This window comes from Notamacropus eugenii, chromosome 1, assembly GCF_028372415.1.
Source record: "Notamacropus eugenii isolate mMacEug1 chromosome 1, mMacEug1.pri_v2, whole genome shotgun sequence".
Classification (NCBI taxonomy): domain Eukaryota; kingdom Metazoa; phylum Chordata; class Mammalia; order Diprotodontia; family Macropodidae; genus Notamacropus; species Notamacropus eugenii.
Genome location: NC_092872.1, coordinates 137,648,866 through 137,668,041, shown reverse-complemented (window position 1 = coordinate 137,668,041; position 19,176 = coordinate 137,648,866). Strand labels below are relative to the sequence as shown.

At 33.6% G+C, this 19,176-nt stretch overlaps 1 protein-coding gene across 1 annotated transcript in view; it reads right to left on the bottom strand.

Moving 5' to 3' along the window:
* Nucleotides 1-2,469: 2,469 nt before the first annotated feature.
* ADAM10 (ADAM metallopeptidase domain 10) overlaps nt 2,470-19,176 on the bottom strand; it is a 141,123-nt gene continuing 124,416 nt past the window's right edge. Inside the window, exons 13-16 of the mRNA XM_072615682.1 lie at nt 17,282-17,390; nt 16,525-16,745; nt 5,427-5,553; nt 2,470-4,748 (exon numbers count right to left, since the gene is read on the bottom strand). Of these exons, the coding sequence (XP_072471783.1) occupies nt 4,654-4,748; nt 5,427-5,553; nt 16,525-16,745; nt 17,282-17,390 (552 nt within the window). The 3' untranslated portion in view covers nt 2,470-4,653. The remainder of the gene's footprint in view (nt 4,749-5,426; nt 5,554-16,524; nt 16,746-17,281; nt 17,391-19,176) is intronic.

Here is a 19,176-nt window from a genome sequence, read left to right as displayed (position 1 = left end):
TTTTGAAATTTAAATTTTTCTTAATTCAGAATATTAAAAAATTAGTAGTAGCTAAGTTTCAAAAATGTATGTCATAATTTTATGCTGCTAAAATTATTATTTACTGGCAAAATCATACATCCAAACTTAGTGTTGAAATAAAGTTTGTAAAATTGTTTGAAGGAACACTATTTACATACATGTGTACATATATACATGTTACCTATGTAGTTCAGTACAGACAAAACAGCCATTAGACTGTATCTTTTCTTAATTTTCCCCCTCCTTAAGAACAATGACACCATTTTCTAACATGTGAAAGAATTCTACATTTCATTATTATGGTGTAGGAGAGGCCAGGAGAGATGAGACTTCTCTTCTTGGAAATATTTTCAGATGATACTATGACAACTAAACAACTTAACTTTAGTAAGTAGTAACCTGCAGACATTTTAAAAAATCCTGCCTGTGCATCATCATCTAATGAAGAAAACGGAAGTTCTTTCAAGCATTCTGTACTCAGAAGTCCTCCTCCTATCACTGTTGCAACGTCAGCATCAATGTAAAGGGATGCCCAATCAACACCTTCAAGAATCACATGCTGTAAGCAACTCTCAAGGGCACCATTTGCAGATAAGAAGACATCTAAAAATATGGGAAGGAACGGACCAAACTCTTGGAAGAGCAATTTATTTTTTTGTAGAATGGAAGTGATAGTAACTAAATTCTTGCAATATTGCCAGGAAGTTTTTTGATTACCAAATCCCCATCATACCATTCACCCAGCTTTAAGCAATCCTCTTTTGAAATCAGAACATATACAAGGTAAGAGAACCTATAAAGTAAAAATTAAGTGAAGCACTGTTTTAATATCAGTTGAACAAACAAAAGGAAAAAGCATTTATCTTAAGTAAAAAACACCTCAAATTTTTTTTTAAGCAGAAGCACTGAAATGGAAGAGAATAGTCAAACTGCTATTCCACTGGTATAATAAAAGCTGTTTTTACTTGTTTTACAATTAAAATAACAAAAGCAGCATGAAAAATCACAATAGGTAAATAGCCACTCATTACAAGTAAGACTTAAGACTAAGACTTAAAATTAATTCTTAATGACATTACGATGACATTGGATACTTTCCAAAGAATTTCAAAATGTTTTTATAAAAAGCAGTTATGTTATAACAAAGTGAGAAAAATACAAAGAATGAAACCAGAGGATCTGGAAATTCTATGGTAAAACTCAACATGGCAGAGTGGTAACATTTCTTCTATTTACTAAAATTCAAAATAGCTCTCCAGGAAACAGTCGTAGTTGGTAACCCTAAAATGGACAAAGCAAATCAATACATAAACTACCAGGCAAAGGTCTTTTTTAGTCTATGAAAGTAATAAAAATGAAGTATCAGAAGCAGGAGAAACTGCTGAGTATAACAGTACAGAAAAGGGCATAGATAGACAAGACAAAATTTCAGGGAGCAAAAACTGTATCCAATTTATTTTGAGTGTTTTCCCCTTCTTTTTTCCATTGCTCTACTAATTTTCCTGTAAATTATTGCTTTCCATATCCACTTACGCTGTGGAGAACTTATATCTCAAAAACATAACAACTTTCCCTCTTTCACTGTAGTTCACTTAATTCTGTTTTTACCTGACAATAACTTGGTCATGAGAGATTCTATATTTCCCCAAGTTTAGCCTCTATAAAACAAAATTTAATTAAAAATTGTAATAATACAAATAAATTAACTTTAAAATTTAGTATGTCAAATATAATTTTGTGAACAAAGTTGTATGTGATACATTTTTATGTTTCTAAACTATTTAAATTTGTAAAGGTCAAACACACACATAGTATGATATTTATTTATATTTCCTCCCTTAAATTTACCTTTTTGGGTACAGTATGTCAACTTTCCTTTGTAATCACCTATAGTGTCAAATAGGCAAAACGCTGGGCCAGCTTATACTGAAATTAGGAATACTACACCAAACTGAATTTTTGTTACTTAGACATATGCATAATACATATTGCATATTACATGGAATTCAATAAGCAGAGTTATAAGCTTTAAAAGTAACTACTACAATTACAAGCAGTACTTGGGTATGCAGGTGAATCTTATTTTTAAAATGTTAAAATTGTGTGCACAGAAACATTTAACCTTGATTTATTTTCTATGTAGATACCAAAAAAAGGGATAAAAAGCAGATGCTACTTGGGTACTAACAGACATGCTTCTTTCTTCTAACAAGAGGAAGGCTTTAATCAAGTTTTAGAGTTAAAGTCCAACTGGTCTAATCCCTTCCCCTCCATCATCTTAAGAGTGAGGACACAGAACGCAGACAGGTTAAGGGACATTTCCAAGCTCACAAACAGATACAGAGTCAGGATCCAAGCTCCACACCACAGACTACACCATATTCAGAAAATGTCTTGTGAGATAGCTTCTTTGGGCAGTTTGCATTCAAAAAGCATGCAACCTTTGAGTTGATTTCATCAAGTCTATTTATTAATGCATTTCAAGTTTCAAAAAACCTTACATATCTTTGCACAATACTTTATTTTTTTTTGCAACGTTTTAGTAAAAATTTCCAAAGTCAACAAAAAAGATACTGTATAAAACACAGCGGACATTAAACTGACAGTAGTATTAATTAGATCTCACTTGTCTTGATCTTTTTGTTTTACCACATCTTGATTTGCGATGGAGAGTTCAGTGCACATATCTCTTTTCAGAAAACATTTAACTTAGACTCAAAATAAAATAGGGCAGTGTGTAGTCTGCCAAAACCCTACCACAGGATAACATTACAAGCAAAAAATTTACATGATCCAAAGTCTACCACACTCAAGAGGTTACTAAGAACTCTTGCAAAATAAAAGTCACCATTTTAGAAATGCAAACCTTTTGCCAACCTTTGCACAGTCTGAAAACAAATGTATTAAATGATTTAAAAGTAATTATGTATATTTCTACCTATGTTTGTTTAGAATTATTTATAATCTGGGGTTTCATGTACAAAATTTGTCTCTAAATCATGTACAAAAAGCTGTATTTTGAAAAAAGTCACCACATACTGTACAAGTTTACAAGGAAGAGATCCCATTATTTTCTCTAGCATTTTTGGCCTTGCTGGCTTGCGTCACATTATGAGAATGATTGTGTAAACCTTATACTCTTAAAAAAAAAAAAGAAAAAGGAATACCCAAATACAGAAGCCTTTCCAACCTTCAAAAAATTATCCTTCAAAGTGAAGCCAGGAAAATGATAGCCATTTACATCTGATTAGCTTGATGTAGTTGGAAAACAGAAGCAATAAATATGTCACAAGCTTAAACGTTTTTTAATGCCCCCTTCCATTTCCTGCATAGCAGTAAGCCTGTTAATACATTAAATGCTTTTGCTTTCTTTCCTTAAAATGCCAATTATTTACAGCTGCTTAAAAATGAAATTTGGAATGGGACATTGTGCTGTTTCAACTTCACTGCTTTTTAAACATAAAGGAAAAACAAAATGTAAGGAGGCCTAACTATCATTTGAGCAAATAATTGTGTTTAGTGGTTATCCATTATCAGTCACAATATGCTGAAAAGGTTGTCTATTTTTGATAAATTAAAAAATAAGCACAACTTTTTCTTTTCCATGTCAGCAAAAAATTTTAAAAATAAAAAAGAACCCACAAAAATCATCCATTAAGAATATATGAAAAAATAAAAATAAGCAGGCTGCAAACAAACAAAAAAAATTCAACAGGTATAATTTCCACTAAAGCATGAATAAAATTTCAACTAACTTAAAAAGATTGAAATGAATAATTAGATGAAGTTTAAAATAAGAAGAAATCAGACACTTACATAAAAAGTCATTCTGAAGCAGTATGCTGCATATGCCCAGTTTACATAACACTTCTGTCAACTGTATCCCCAGAGAGTATTCAGCTGTGTGCTATGTTTTAGCAGCTGTGTGAAGAGATAAAATGAGTAGTGGAACCAACTCTATCATAGGAAAAAAAATTGATTCTCATTTCAAAACTGCTGTGTAAAAGCATTATAGAATCCTGGACCATTATACACCACCATCCTCTGTTATCCTGAGTATGTCAATTAAAACAGTAATTGTTTTCATTAATAGCGGAAAAGTTTTATAATACAAAGAAACATCCATATTGCAATTTTTGTTTACAATTGCACACAGAAGTACAGTGTACATAAGAAATACATGTCTGCATATAACAAGGTATGTACATTGGCAAGTGATGTCTCCAATGTTGAGGTGGTCTAGCCTCCTAGCCTTGATTGGCAGTTGAAAAATAGATATATATTTCAATTTGTGAATAAAAGTTTTAATAGAGCCATGTTTGCCTGCAAGTGAAGAAAACGCAGCAACGAAGAACAGGGAATAAGGGGCGCGCAATCGTATTCTAAGACTTTGTGCCATTAGATTAAAAATATCTGTCTGTAAGAAAAACATGTTACTTCCTTCTTTTAAATTGGAACATTCAGCCATTAAAATTTAAATAACTCCACCTGGTCTGAGGACATAGTATCTTGCCTTTTTTCTTCTACTCTTATGCTGAGAGTTTAGTCTGGGGACAATGACTTAATAGGTTTTTCTTTGGAGTGAAGTTTTCCCGTTGTAGGCACTAGGAAGAACCAAGGCAAAAGCTGCAGTTAACGTCTCATGTGTCCCATTTGATAACTTTCTCGGGGTCTCTGACGCTGTGGTGGCTGAACTGCTTGTGGAGGTCTCCTCCTCTTTAAAGTGCCTAGGGTATCAAAATAAAAGCAAATGAAGCCATGAATTTTTAAAAAAGCATTATCCTCAATTTACAATTCAAATACAAGATAACTTTTGAACACGTAAAATTTTGCATAAAGCATAAAACAAGTATTAAGAATTTAAAAATAAAGTACAAGACTTCAGGTCCTTCCCTTCTAGTTACAGTTCTCTAACAAGATCCTGGACTGTTTGTTTAAATCTTCATTTAGTAAGGGCATTTTGTTGATACAATTTGTTTAATTAGAGTCAGTGGGCATGAAAAATCTTGAAAAGTTGACAGAAAGTTCAAACAGAAGAAAGCTGTGTGAATCTGACAAAAAACAATAAAAGCAAAAATATTCAAATCAAAGTACTGTTATAAATCAACAAGTGACTATTCAACAGTGGAGGCATTTTAAAACAGTCCTCACTAACTTATGCTGGAAAACAGTATCCTTAAAATAAATATTCACTGTATCATATAATCAGTGATCCCATTTCTAATAGCAAAGCATATGTTTAAAACTACTTTTTGTACCACAGTTTTCCCACTGAAGATAACTCTTCTTATTAAATAAATGTCTGTGTTACTGTTTGATTACACAAAGAACTATAACACACACAAAAACATTAGCTGGCTGTTCTTTAAAAATGAAAGAAAAATTAATTAGCTCAATAGTCTTACCTGGAAGTGGTTTAGGAGGAGGCAACTTTGGATTACTGCTTGGAGTATGAACACTGCATATCTTAATAAACCCAGCCATTAACATGATCAAGGCAATTCCCATAAGCAAAACTGCCCACCAGTAAGCCTAAAAATAACAGATATATATTTCTTTAATAAATTTATGAAATGTTTATTTATATTAAGAGTTTATGCAAACTTAACATAGGAAACCTCCTCCAATATCACACTCCCAAACCTGTAACATTTAGTATAAAGCTAACAGCTCTGAAATCATGATTTCCAAAGTAATGTGGTAATACACTCCACATATTCAGAAGTGGGTTACTTAGTAAATTCATCTTCCTTGATTCAGTTGAGAATCAGTAAGTTAAAAAATAAAAATGTTTTTAAAAGCCTGTGAGTAGCCAAAATATTTGTTAAGACTACACAAAGTAAAATGCACGCAGCAAAGTCAAAGCATATTGGGCCTTCAACTTGGAAGCTATTTAATCTCATTTTAACACACAGTTCAGGAGGCAGCAATGTGCACAGTCAAAAAAAGCACTGGATTTAAAATCCTGAGTCCATCAAGTATTAGCTGTGGACCTTGGGGCAGGTCACTGACTCAACTTGTAGGAGCCCATTTCCTCTTCTGTAAAATGAAAATAAAATACACTATCAATACTTCACTAGGTTGTTATGAAGCACAAATAACATACCATACATAAAGAGTTTTGTACGAGATAAAATGCTACATAAATATACAACTATCATGATGCCTAGAATAACGAATGGTAAGCTGGATAGTCCTGTTTCTAATAACCCCACAGGTTCATAGCATTTTAGTGCTTACAGGAGTTTTAAAGAGCATCTGAATCTAATGCAATCTCATTTTAAAAAGCAAACTGATACTCAAGACCGATTAAAAATTAGAAAATTAGCATATTAGGAAGGTAGAGGAGAAAGGCTGCACAGGGAACCACATTGAAAGAAAAAGTTAGGACAGACTGACAGGGGAAAAAAAATTTAAAAAATGCATGAACTCAGAAAGCTTATCAGAGTTATCTTGCCACTTAACATAGAGGCAAACAGATCCCATAACCTCAAGAAACCATGAAAACATGCTATAATGATAACTCACATTCATGATGAAGACCTTAAGTCCTTAAGGTTAAATCATATTTAGGATATACTCTTTGAAAAAGGCCGTATGGGCAATTAAAAGAGAATTTATTAGAATTCCAATTCCTAGCTCTTAAAGCAAACGTGTGATCTTGGACAAAACACAACCTCTCATTTGTGTTTTTGGTCCTTCACTCTCGAGGACGACCATGCCATCAGGAAGGTGGTGTCATGACTTGCAAGTGAAGTGGGTTTAAGGGAGAGAGGGCTGTGCAACATCACCAGCCTCACTTTCTCCCCAGAGCTCTCTGGTTCCAATGGCAAGATACAGACCAGGATGACTGGAGGTGGGCCCAGATGCCGCAGAAGCCTTTCTGACTTGGACCTTTTAAGTTAAGATCTTTCCCAGGTCTCAGTTTGACTGAGGCAATGCCCAGTTAGTGATTAAGGAGAGATAAAAAAACACTTCAAAGCATAGGCATAAATTGATGTCTTCTCAAAATGTTAAGAAGCATCCAAATAAAAACATTAGTAAGTATTGTATAAGTATGTATAAGTGTTGTAATGGGAATAAGCTAAAAAGCCTTCCCAATAAGAAGTGAAACAAAAAAGTCATTATTACCAATATTATGCAGTATCATTTTAGAAATGCTAGCAACAGCAGTAAGGGAAGAAAAAGAAATCGAAGGAATTACAGTGGACAATGAGGTAACATAAAATTCTCTTTGCAGACAGTATGATGGTGCACTTGGAAAAGTCTAAAAATTCAACTAAAAAGTTAGTGTAAACAATTAATAATTTTAGCAAAGTAGCAGGACACAAAATTAACACACATCAATCATCAGCATTTCTATATATCACCAGCAAAACTCTCCAAGAAGAAACAGAAAGAGATACCATTCCATTTAAAATAACTGTCGGCAGCATAAAATACATGAGAATATATTTATGAAAAAGAACTCAGGAACTACATTAACATAATTATAAAACACATTTTATTCACATAAATTCAGACTTAAATGAATGGAGAAATGTTCATAGTTCATGGGTGGGCAGAGCCAATATAATAAAAATGACAATTCTTCCTAATCTATTTCTTCAAAATTATCCCAATTAAATTATCAAAAAAAAAAATTAATTTACTAAGTTAGAAAAACAAAATTCATTTGAAAGAACAAAAGGTCAAGATTTCAAAGGAAATAATGAAAAAAATGTAAAGTACCAAATCTTAAACTATATTATAAGGGAGTAATTATCAAAACTACCTGGCACTGGCTAAGAAACAGGAAAAGTCGATCTGTGGAACTGATTAGAAATACAATACACACAGCAGCAAATGAATGCAGTAACTTTGTTTGACAAAAGAGGGAGCTGGAAAGCAGCTTGGCAGAAATTGGACACAGACCAATATCTTAGACCCATTTACCAAGATAAGGTCAAAATGGATACAGGACCTTGATAGAAAGGGAGATATCACAGAAAAATTAGAATATGGAACATATTACCTAATCAGATTTATGGATTGGAACAATTTATGAATAGATAAGAAATAAAGAGCATTGTGGGGCATAAAATGGATAACTTCAATAACATTAAATTTAAAAGGTTTTCTACAAATAAAACCAATATAGCCAAGATTAGAAAAAAAGCAGAAAACTGGGAAACAACTTTCAACAGTTTCTCAGATAAAGGTCTCATTTCTCAAATACATAAAGAACTCTGTCAAATCTGTAAGAATATGAGTCATTCCCCAAGTGATAAATGATCAAAGGATATGAACAGGTAGTTTGGGGATGTAGGAATCAAAATTCTACATAAGTCATAAGAAAAAATGCTCTAAATCACTATTGATTAGATAAATGCAAATTAAAACTCTGAGATATCATATTATATGTGGGAAAGCAACAAATATTGCAGGGGATGTGGAAAAACTGGGACACAAATTCACTATTGGTGGAAAACTGTGAAGTGATCTAACCATTTTGGAGAGCAATCTGGAATCATGCCCAAAGAGAATTATAAAACTGTGTATAATCTTTGACTCAGCAATACCACTATTAGGTTTGTTTCCCAAGGTGATCAGGGGAAAGGAAAAGAACTTATATGTTCTAAAATACTGACAGCAGCTCTCTTTGCGGTTGTAAAGAATTGGAAGTTGAAGGGATGGCCTTAAAATGGAGAATGAATAAACAAGTTGTGGTATTGGACTGTGATGGAATACTATTATGCTATAAGAAATGATGAGCTGGTTGTAAATATTTCCCCCAATTACATGTAAAAACAATTTTTAACATTTGTTTTTTAAAAAATTTTTAGTTCTGAATTCTCTCCTTCTTTCCCTCCCAGTCCCCCCACTGAAAAGGGAAGCAATTTGATAAGAGTTTATGCAAACTATATTTCCATGCCAGTCATGTGGTTAAAAAAAAAAAAACAGGTAAAAAAAGGGAAAGAAAAATTCTTAAAGTAAAAAAAAGTATGCTTCAAACTGCACTCAGACTCCATCAGCTCTTTCTCTGGAGAAAGATGGCATTTTTTTCATTATTAAGTCCTTCAAAATAATCTTGGATTATTGTATTGCTAAGAATAACTAAGTCATTCACAATTGATCATCATACAATTTTACTATATACAGCATTCTCCTGGTTCTGCCCATTTCACTCAGCATCAGTTCATGTAAGTCCAGGTTTTTCTGAGAACATCCTGCTCATCGTTTCTTATAACACAAGAGTATTCCATCACAATCACATACTACAATATGGTTACCCATTTCCCAAATGATTGACATCCCTTAATTTCCAATTCTTTTTCACCACAAAAAGAGCTGCTACAAATATTTTTATACATATAGGTCTTTTTTCTTTTTTTAAAATCTCTTTGGGATACAGACTTAGTAGTGCTATTGCCTGATCAAAGTGTACGCACAGTCTTATGGCCCTTTGGGGACGATTCCAAATTGCTCTACATAATGGGTGAATCAGGGTATCACTTCATCAACACTGCACTAATGTCTCAATTTTTCCACATTCCCTCATGCTAGCCACTCTGATAGGTGTGGGATGGTAGCTCAGAGTTGTTTTCATTTGCATTTCTGTATTCAATAGTGGCTGAGAGCACTTCTTCATATGACTATAAATGAGCTGGTTGATTTTAGAAAAAGAAAAGATTTACATGAAATAATGAAAAGTGAAATAAGCAGAACCAAGAGAATGTTGTACAAAGTAGCAGAAATATTATCATAAGAACAACTTTGAATGACTAATTAATTCTGGGTATCGTAAATATTCAAATCAACTACAAAAGACCTATAAAGAAATATGCTACCCACACCTCCAGAGAAAAACCTGATAGAAGAATGTATAGTATGGTTTTACATCTATATACATATTTGTGTCTAATGGTAACCTTCTCTAGGGTCAAGAGGGTGAGAGTAGGAAAGGGAGGAAGGAATCTTTTTTTAATTTTAAATTTAAATTTAATTTTTAAAATATTTAAATTTTAAATTTTAAAAATTAAATTTAAAATGCCAATCTTTCAATTTTTTAAAAATTTAAATTTTTTAAAAGAGTAGTATATTTTCTATGAAACATACAGTAAGCATGACTCATAAAATCAGAGACTACATGACATTTGAGGTTCCTTCTACCTTAAGGCTATGATCCTAATGAGTGAAAAAGAGTCAGTGAAGATGTCTGTTCTTAACAATAGGTTTCTACTAAGTAGTTAGGCCTAAGTTTCTATCTCCCAGAAATTATGTGACCTTGAAGAAACATGAAACTTAACTCCCACTCCTTGGAGTGCCACCTCAGTATACTGCGTGCCAAATAAGGCTGCGAGTGTTGTGTTAGCTTGACATTGGTTGTTTTACTACTTCCCTGCTCCTTATTTCTAAGGTAAACTGCCGCGTTTAGATTGTGAGCCTGCCTCCCAGCTAATGGGAGGGTGGGGGATTTCTGTTACGACTATATAATCTCTGTTCTTGCCTTCTGCAAGCCCCTCACTCTCCTGATTACTTATCAGAGAGATGACCCTTCTCACGAGATAGTAATAAAATCTTGCTGCTTTGCTTCTACCTTGAAAAGTCTCTGTTTTTCATTTGAGTCAGTGGTCTCTGACCCACACACTATCATATATTAAAGGAATTCATAGTCATTTTCATGCATTTTTTTTTTTACTGGACAACACTTACATTAAATGGACAAAATGAGCTGAAGTCCAAAAAAAAAATTAGAAATTTAGTACCACTACCAACAATAAAAGTAACAAATTTCTATTTACTTTTCAATTTAATAAGAATCTTTTAAAAGAATGCTTTATTTAAAATTTTTATCAGGTAGATTTAAGTAATGCAAGAGTGATTAACTTTACGTGTTTATGTTGTATATACTTATATATGAATTTGTTTCCTCCTCTGATAGAATGCAAACTCATAGAAAGAACTGTTTTATTCTTTTATTCCTTGTATTTGCATGCATTGTGCCCAGCACAGTGTTTGGCACGTAATAGGCACTTCGTAAACAACTGTTTAATGATTACTATTCCTATTATTACAAGGAAACTAATATCCTCAGGGGTTTAGTAATTTGCCCAGGGAAATTATTATCAGATGAAAAAGTATGATAAATTTTATACAAATCATGGCTTCCAAATATAGTCTAAGGCAAAAAAAAAAAATCCTTAAAGAGAATTTTGTTTATTCTTCATATTTCAACAACAACATTAGTAATATATATGATTAACTATGAAATACTAGTTCACTTAATGACCAATTCTATTCAAGAATTCGAATTAAAAGTTGTTTTTTTTCCTCTCTCTTTAACTCACAAGTAACTTGGTGCCATCCATTAATTCTCTATTAGACTAAACAAACAAATACCATGTGTAATGAGTTTGGGTAATCTCCCCCCTTCAGAACTGATACACTCAAATTCAAGTTCCCTGAAACATAAATCACTATTGCTGTTCAGTCATGTCCAACTCTTCATGACTCCACCTGGGATTTTCTTGGCAAAGAGGAATGATTTGTCATTTTCTTCTCTAGCTTATTTTACAGATGAGGGACTGAGAAAAACAGGTTAAGTGACTTGCCCAGAATCACACAAGCTAGTCAGTGTCTGAGGTCACACTGAAACTCAGAAAGATTAGTCTTCCTGACTCTAGGCCCAACACTCTATCCACTGTTCCACACACCAAGAGCGTACACATTTTCCAAGGATTATGCCTTTGCCTAAAATACATTTTTGGAATTAACTTCAAAACCTGAAGCACTTGTCTGAATACTAGAAATCTTTGTCTTTAGAGAAAGTATTTGATTTTTTTTACCTGCTCAAAAGTCACGTGAAATCAAGGTAGGTGAATAAGGTTTAGGTGATTAAGGTGGGTAAAATAGTATTTTAAGGGAGAGGCAAAAATACATTAAGATGATAGAGTACTAAGACTGATTTATGTATATGTGGTTTGACCCAGCTTCAAAACTAATTGCAGAACGGGTATTCTCAAAGTCAATGGCAACATATATTCATTCAACAAGCATTTATTAAGCACCAGCTACATGCTTCATAAGTTAGTTGAATGGGCCTAACATCCTACGCACTCTACTCTGGAGGGAACAACACTCATCTATCACAGAATCAAAGGATACGTACATCCTGTTTTTGAGAGTTTTATTACTTTATAATCATAACTTGTATAAGATAACATGTATAAGATACATATCAACCCTCAGGGTCATCTCTAACGGCATAACACAGAAATGTTTCATTCAATATTTTTATCAACAACTACAGTGAGTGTAGAGTTTGACAAATTGTCAGGTGACAAAGTTAGGAGGAATAATTAAAATATTAGATATCAGAATCAATATACAAAATCATCTTTACAAGTTGAAACAGACTGAAACCAACAGGATGAAAATTGGTAAGATTAAATGTAAAGCCATATATATATGCTAACACAAATAAATACATACCCCACATTATTTATGGAAAAATTATATACCATAACACTTGGATTTTCACTTCTATACAACATTTAAACTTTTAAAACAAATCTAACTTTCACCATAAAAAGCACACAAACAAAACAGCACTGATATTTCACACAAATACAATCTACATTAACAGTATTCAGAATTCAAAAGATAATAAATGAAATTTATATAGCACTTTGAGAAATGCCAAGTACTTTTGATACCTTCAGCCTTGGGGATGAGTGAATAAAAAAGAATAAAATGAAAAGAGAAAGGACCTGAATAATAGGCTAATTTCTAAAGCAAACCACATTCAACCTGTATTATTACAACTCAAACAAATTTATCACTTGCAGATTTCCTACCATATTTCAATTAACATTTGAATGACTCAATAAGTCCATTTTCAGAACCATTTAAATGTGTCAAGTAAATTAGCATTGGTGCACATTACACTGACTACCCTATGGACAAAAAAGAGAAATTATGTTCTGAATAACAGTAGCTGGGTGGATTCTGCAGCTTAGCTTAAACTTGTATGCCTAAAAAGCAATACATGAGCCAGCAGGGTCATCTCTAATGCCACAGGAATGTTCCACTCAACATCTGTATCAATAACTACACTGAGGGTATATAGCTTTTGTCAAATTTTCAGGCGACACAAAGTTAGTAGGGATAATTAAAATGTCAGATGTCCAAATCAATATTCAAAATTATCTCCACGTGTTGAATAACAGATGGAAATGAGCAAAATGAAAACTGATATGAATAAATGTAAAATCATGTATATATACTAAAAAAATTAATTCTGTAAACCTAACAACTGGTTGACAATAACTCATTTGCAAAAATACATGGACATTTGAGTATGTGAGAAGTTCAATCTGAGTCAACATTCTGCTGTAATCAGTAATGCAAAATCTCCTGCTGCACTAACAGAAGCATAGTATCCGGAATTCAAAAGATAATCAATTAAATTTGTATAGCATGACCCTTCCAGAATACCAGAAGGTCTCACTGAAATCTGTGCTGGTCAGACTGACTACTCTGTTCAGTCTTAGAATTTGTATTTGAAAAGCAGCACTGACAAATTAGAATACGCCCAGAGAAAGATCTTAGGAAAGGTAAGAAGGTCCAGAAACCATGTGAAATAGAAATGGTTAAAAGAACAGGGGCTACTTTGCCTAGACATAAGAAGACCAAGTGAAAACAGAGATCTGTGTCAATGACTTGAAGAGAAACAAGCTTACTCTTTTTGAATCTAGAGGAAACTAAGGACTCAGAGATGAAAGTTTTATAGAGAAGGAGAAATGATCTTTTTTGAACTTTCCTCTGGATCACAAAGCTTCTGAATCCCTGAAAGAAGCCAAAAATAAATGAATGAAAATTAAGAGACAGAGGAAAATGAGAAGTGACTCCACTGACTGTCCTGTTAGATTTGTGCATCATGACTCACAATTTAAGAAGCTGAAGGGGTCATGAGTGGAAAAGGTTTAAGAAGCCCTGTGCTAGAGAACCATGTGCCTGAGGCCTCACAATTTGTTTCCTATCTCAATTTAATAAAGGCAGGAAAAGAAGTTGATAAAAACAAGTTGCCCAGAATACCTCTTGCTAGGAGGGAAACAGAAGGAAATCTATAAACAAACTCCAAGGATGATATCCGTTCAGAAAAACTATCCTCCTGATAAGTAACTAGTGTTTCTCCAAAGATATCCTTATTAGGTTAGGTAAACTACATAGCACACCACACAAAGAGACCCAGATATAGTTGAAAATACCCACTACTAAGTCCAATTAAGAGATCGGAAAAAAGTTTGTCTATAAGAATGTGGCTGCCCTGGGGGGGCGGGGGGGGAGAGGGAGGACCTCTCCAAAGTTGGAAGAGTTGGGACAACAAGTTGAAGGCATTAAGAGGACAGTTTCAATCACAGACATGATTTTCCTCTTGAACCTCGCCTTCTTTCTCTCTCTCTCTCTCTCTCTCTCTCTCTCTCTCTCTCTCTCTCTCTCTCTCTCTCACACACACACACACACACACACACACACACACACACACACACACACACACACACGTGTCATTTCCTCATAATGTTCCCATCATCTCTACTTTAGCAATGAGTTCCTCCTATTGCTAAGAAACAGGTCAACAATTACAGTTCCCTTAACTGCTTCCTCTACCTTTTGAAAGATGAAATTATCATTAAGACAAAATAAGACATAATTAGCTGCTCTGCTTTTCTGCAGAAGCCCCAAAAGACAGCCAGGTAAGTGAAGTTTCCATATCACCACTGTCTTCCTCTGTGCCAAGTTTGTGATCTGTTCATTAAGCTCTTCATCTATTTCCTCTTCCTCTATAGGTGATCATTAGTCTACTATGATGAATACATTGATACAATCTACTAAGGAAGTCAACTAAGAAGGAATTAAAAGTTCAAGAATGAAATTTTGATGTCACAAAAGGAAACAATTCCCATGAGGAAAGAAAGGGGGAAATGATTATAGAAAATGACCAGTGAGTGCACAACAAACAGAATAACTTTTAAAAGATAAAAGATGGAAACAAGGGAAGGTAGAAAAAATAAATACAAGAGTGTGCAACCATGATGTGATATAGTAAGAGCGTTAGGAATGTTAATGCTTAAAATGAGCTGTGGTTGCAAAGTGAAGAACAATAAGAGGTGTTTATTTTGTGGCTATTTAGTTATACCGGGAATAAGGAGAAGGTTCAAAGCAGATATGGGATCACTTATCAGAAGAGATGGAAGAATGGTAACAGATGAGAGAGAAAGAGGGCAGAGCTGCTCAAGGCTTACTTGTTTTCTCTGCCAAAGAAAATGATCTTTGGACTGGGAAGGACAAAGAAAAATCAACTGAGGAACTGAAAACCAAGATACAGTGGAAGATGAGAAACAGTGTAAGAGCAGTGAGCTACCTGTGATAAGCTCAAGCAATCATGAACAGATGAAGCAGAGACCAAGGTTTTCAAACAAATTACAGAAGTGACTGCTAAACCAGGGTCAATGATCTCTCAAAGACTGTGGAGAAAGGAAAAAGTATCTCATGACTGGTAAAAGGCAATTCTTGTTATAGTTTAAAAAGGTTAAGACAGAGAAGTCTACAAAATATAGGCCAATGAACTGAATATTAATTCCTTTCAAAACTGTAAAATGTATTATTAAAGAATACTTATAAACATTTTAGAAAAGGAAACGATGATCACATCACAAAAACTAACCTCATCTTTTTTTTTAAACCAAGTTACTAGATCTGATAGGTTAGAAGAGTTCTGTAGGCACAGTTTATTCAGACTTTAGCAACACATTCTTTCATGCTGTATTTATGGACAAGTCAAAGAGACATTAGCTAAAGGGTAATACAGTTAGGTGAACCATTAACTAGCTGAATCACCAGATTAAAAAACAACAGTCATTAATGGTTCAATGTCAACATTAAAGAAAAGATGTAATAAAATATCCAGAGGATGTGTCCTTTAAAAAAAATCTTTTACAATTTTGTTTAATTATCCTTGGATAAAGGAAAGGATACATAGGAAGGCTGAAGGAGAGAGGAATGGAAACAATACCAATGAAACAATTTTAAATTACAAAGACTCAGAAGATGTACAGGATTTGATAGACAAGAAGTATTAGTACTACAATGGTAAATTTAACATGTTTTTAATAGATTTGTGATGTAACAGACAATTCCACTTTTCTATTCATTGTATAAGGAAATGTTCAATCTGTTACTATCAGGTTCATAATAATAATATATAAGATTTTAAAGAAATGATAGGCATACAAAGCATGACAAACTTCAGAAAAAATTGAACATAAATTTTTATGTTGCATCAGAAAATTCTTCAGAGTGAAATCAGTATTAAGAAGCAAAATGTTATTTCCTCATAACAATGGCTATTACCAACTATACAAAACACAGTGATCAAGGAGTTATTATATAAGTTCCATTTAAAATTATTAAAGTTTTTTTTTGGTTTCACTTTTTAAAAGCACTCAAGGGCCTACTTACCACAATCCATTCAGCAATGTTTTCATACAGCTCTGGACTAAAAATTGCTTTTTTCAGTCTAGCTAGAGGGCCATCAGCATCCACCAATCTGCACCGCATAAATACATCACAGTAGCCTCTAAAATCATTACAAGGGGATCCAGGTTGCAAGGTGATGGTTCGACCATTAAAGTGCTTATCCCATCGCAGGGACCCTGTACTTGCACAAGATGATGGATCCACTGGAAAAAAGGAAGCACCAAATACAATCTAAAAATCATTAATTTTTCAAAAAATCAAAAATTAAACATACTGTTTTTCTTTTAATACTAAATTCAAAACCATGCAATTTACATTTAAAAAAAGGACCACAAAATCCTACAACATGTTGCAGACATTAACTAATTAGATAAAGAGATATTCCTTGCAAGCAAATCATTAGGCTGAAATATTTTTGTCTCATTCTTTTTCTAACAGAAATACAAATACGTAAATATGAGCAAATCAATTAAAAAATAACAAGTATGTGATGAGCAGATATCATGGATTTAAAAGATTCGTGAAACTGAAAGAAAAAAATTAGATTTTTATAATAAAGTTGCCATTTTAAAATATTTTAGAGATCATATCATTATAATCTAACACTCAAGCTTGTTTTTTTTTTTAAAGATGGGCTCATTTTAAAACTATAACTTTTTTCCAACAAAATACTACCAAGGTGCATCAAGTTTCAACTTGAGGGGAATAATTATAACAAATTACAAAGTTAAAGTCTTACTTTTGTTCATACAGCAAACATGGCATAATTCTTTATCATCCTTGCCATCAGAACTAGCACACGTGCATTCCTCCAAGCCATGTTTTTCACAGATAGATCCAGCACATTGCTATCATAGAGAAAAATGAAGAAATGTTTCTAGGGTCTATGTAGTCAAATTTACTGTTACTAGTGAGAGAAAATAAGGCAAACATTCTATTATGAAAATAAAGTGGAAATGAAAAATTTTTGTTTCAAATAAGGAATCATTTGCAAAAGCACACTACAAATAAAGGCTAGAACTGAGTCAAGTAGATACTTTCAGAAATGATAAGTGTCACATTAACAGTAGAAGAAACCAACTTAAAAGAATATAAATACAGAAATGGGAAAGACAAGTGTACAGGTATTACAATGGGAAATTAATATTCTTTCAGCAAAGAAAACAAGGAAAAAGTTAATTTTATGAGTTGTATGTATTTCAGTACTTCAAAAAATTCATCAGTGCAGGTATTCATCCACTGATGCAGCTTGTAACCCACCATTCCATGCTTTAATCGAAAATTAATGAGTTACCATGACCAAAAATATTTACCACTGAGCCAATTTTTTGGCAATAAGCCTCACTAAGCAGTCCTTAAGTGACAGGAAACTGTCAATTGAGCCTATGGTCTGGGTCCTTTCAGCTTTTCTGCTGAAGTGAAGTGATGAAAGACCTGCCAGAACTTATGTTCTATGGACAAAGCTTTTAGGAACTTAGGGTCTCTAAATCAAACACAGGAACATAATGTTTAATAAATTCAAGAACACAAACTAATGGCAGCAGGACTTCCTATTAAAAAAAAAAACAAAAAAACAAAACTTCCAAAACTAGAAAATAGTTTGGAAGAAATCAGACCAGCATCTTCAACTGTTGATCATAATCAATACATAAACATTTTACCAAGTTGCCTACATGTGTCAGGCACCGTACTAGGCACTAGGGAAACAAGTAGTCAGTAAACATTTATTAAGTGCCTACTATGTGCTAGGCACTGGGGATATAAAAAGAGGCAAAAGACAGCCCCCACCCTCAAGGAGCTCACAATCTAATGTGTGAAGCAACAAGCAAATGAATACATATAAACAAGTTGTCAACAGAATAAAGAGTAAATAATTAAAAGAAGTACAAAGAGGAAAATACAAGAACGACACAATCTTCCCTGCCAAGAAGCTTACGTTTTATTGGTTAAGACAATGAGTACATATATAAGTTATTACCAGAATAAATATATAAAGAATAAATGCAGATAAATATACAGCAGTTAAATACAAGAAGAGGGCAACAACAGGTTAGGGGGTGGGAGTGAACAGGATTAGGACAAAATTCATGTAAAGGTGGCTCCTGAGCTCTGTCTTGAAGGAAGAGGACTCTCAAAATCAAGCGGACATGAGAAAGCAGCACGTCCCTGGAATGGCAAAGAGCCAGAGCAAAGGTGGGTGCAGAGAGGAGATGGAATGTTGTATTTGGGGAACCAAGAGAACACAAGTTTGGTTCTACCCCAGACTGTGGGAAGGGAACTGACATCCAACCAGACTGGACAACAGACTGAGGCCAAACACTAAGGACTTTAAAAGCTTCAGTTGTGATTTCAGTAAAGAAACAGTGCAATCCAGGAATAGGGGAAGACCAGTGTAAACAGAGCATCTAAGGAACTGAGAAAAGATTTGATTTGGGTGGATTGCAGAGAGGAAGGAATGTCCAATGAGGTTAGAAAAACAGGTTTAACTTGGGAGATGTATTAAGTGGTAGATACAGTAAATTTATAGAGACTAAAAAAGTAAACGTATATTCTTCTGCCCAAAAGAATAATAAGATTACCCTATATAGTTCTGTAATCAACATACCTAAAGACCAACTATGCTAATTATAAGTA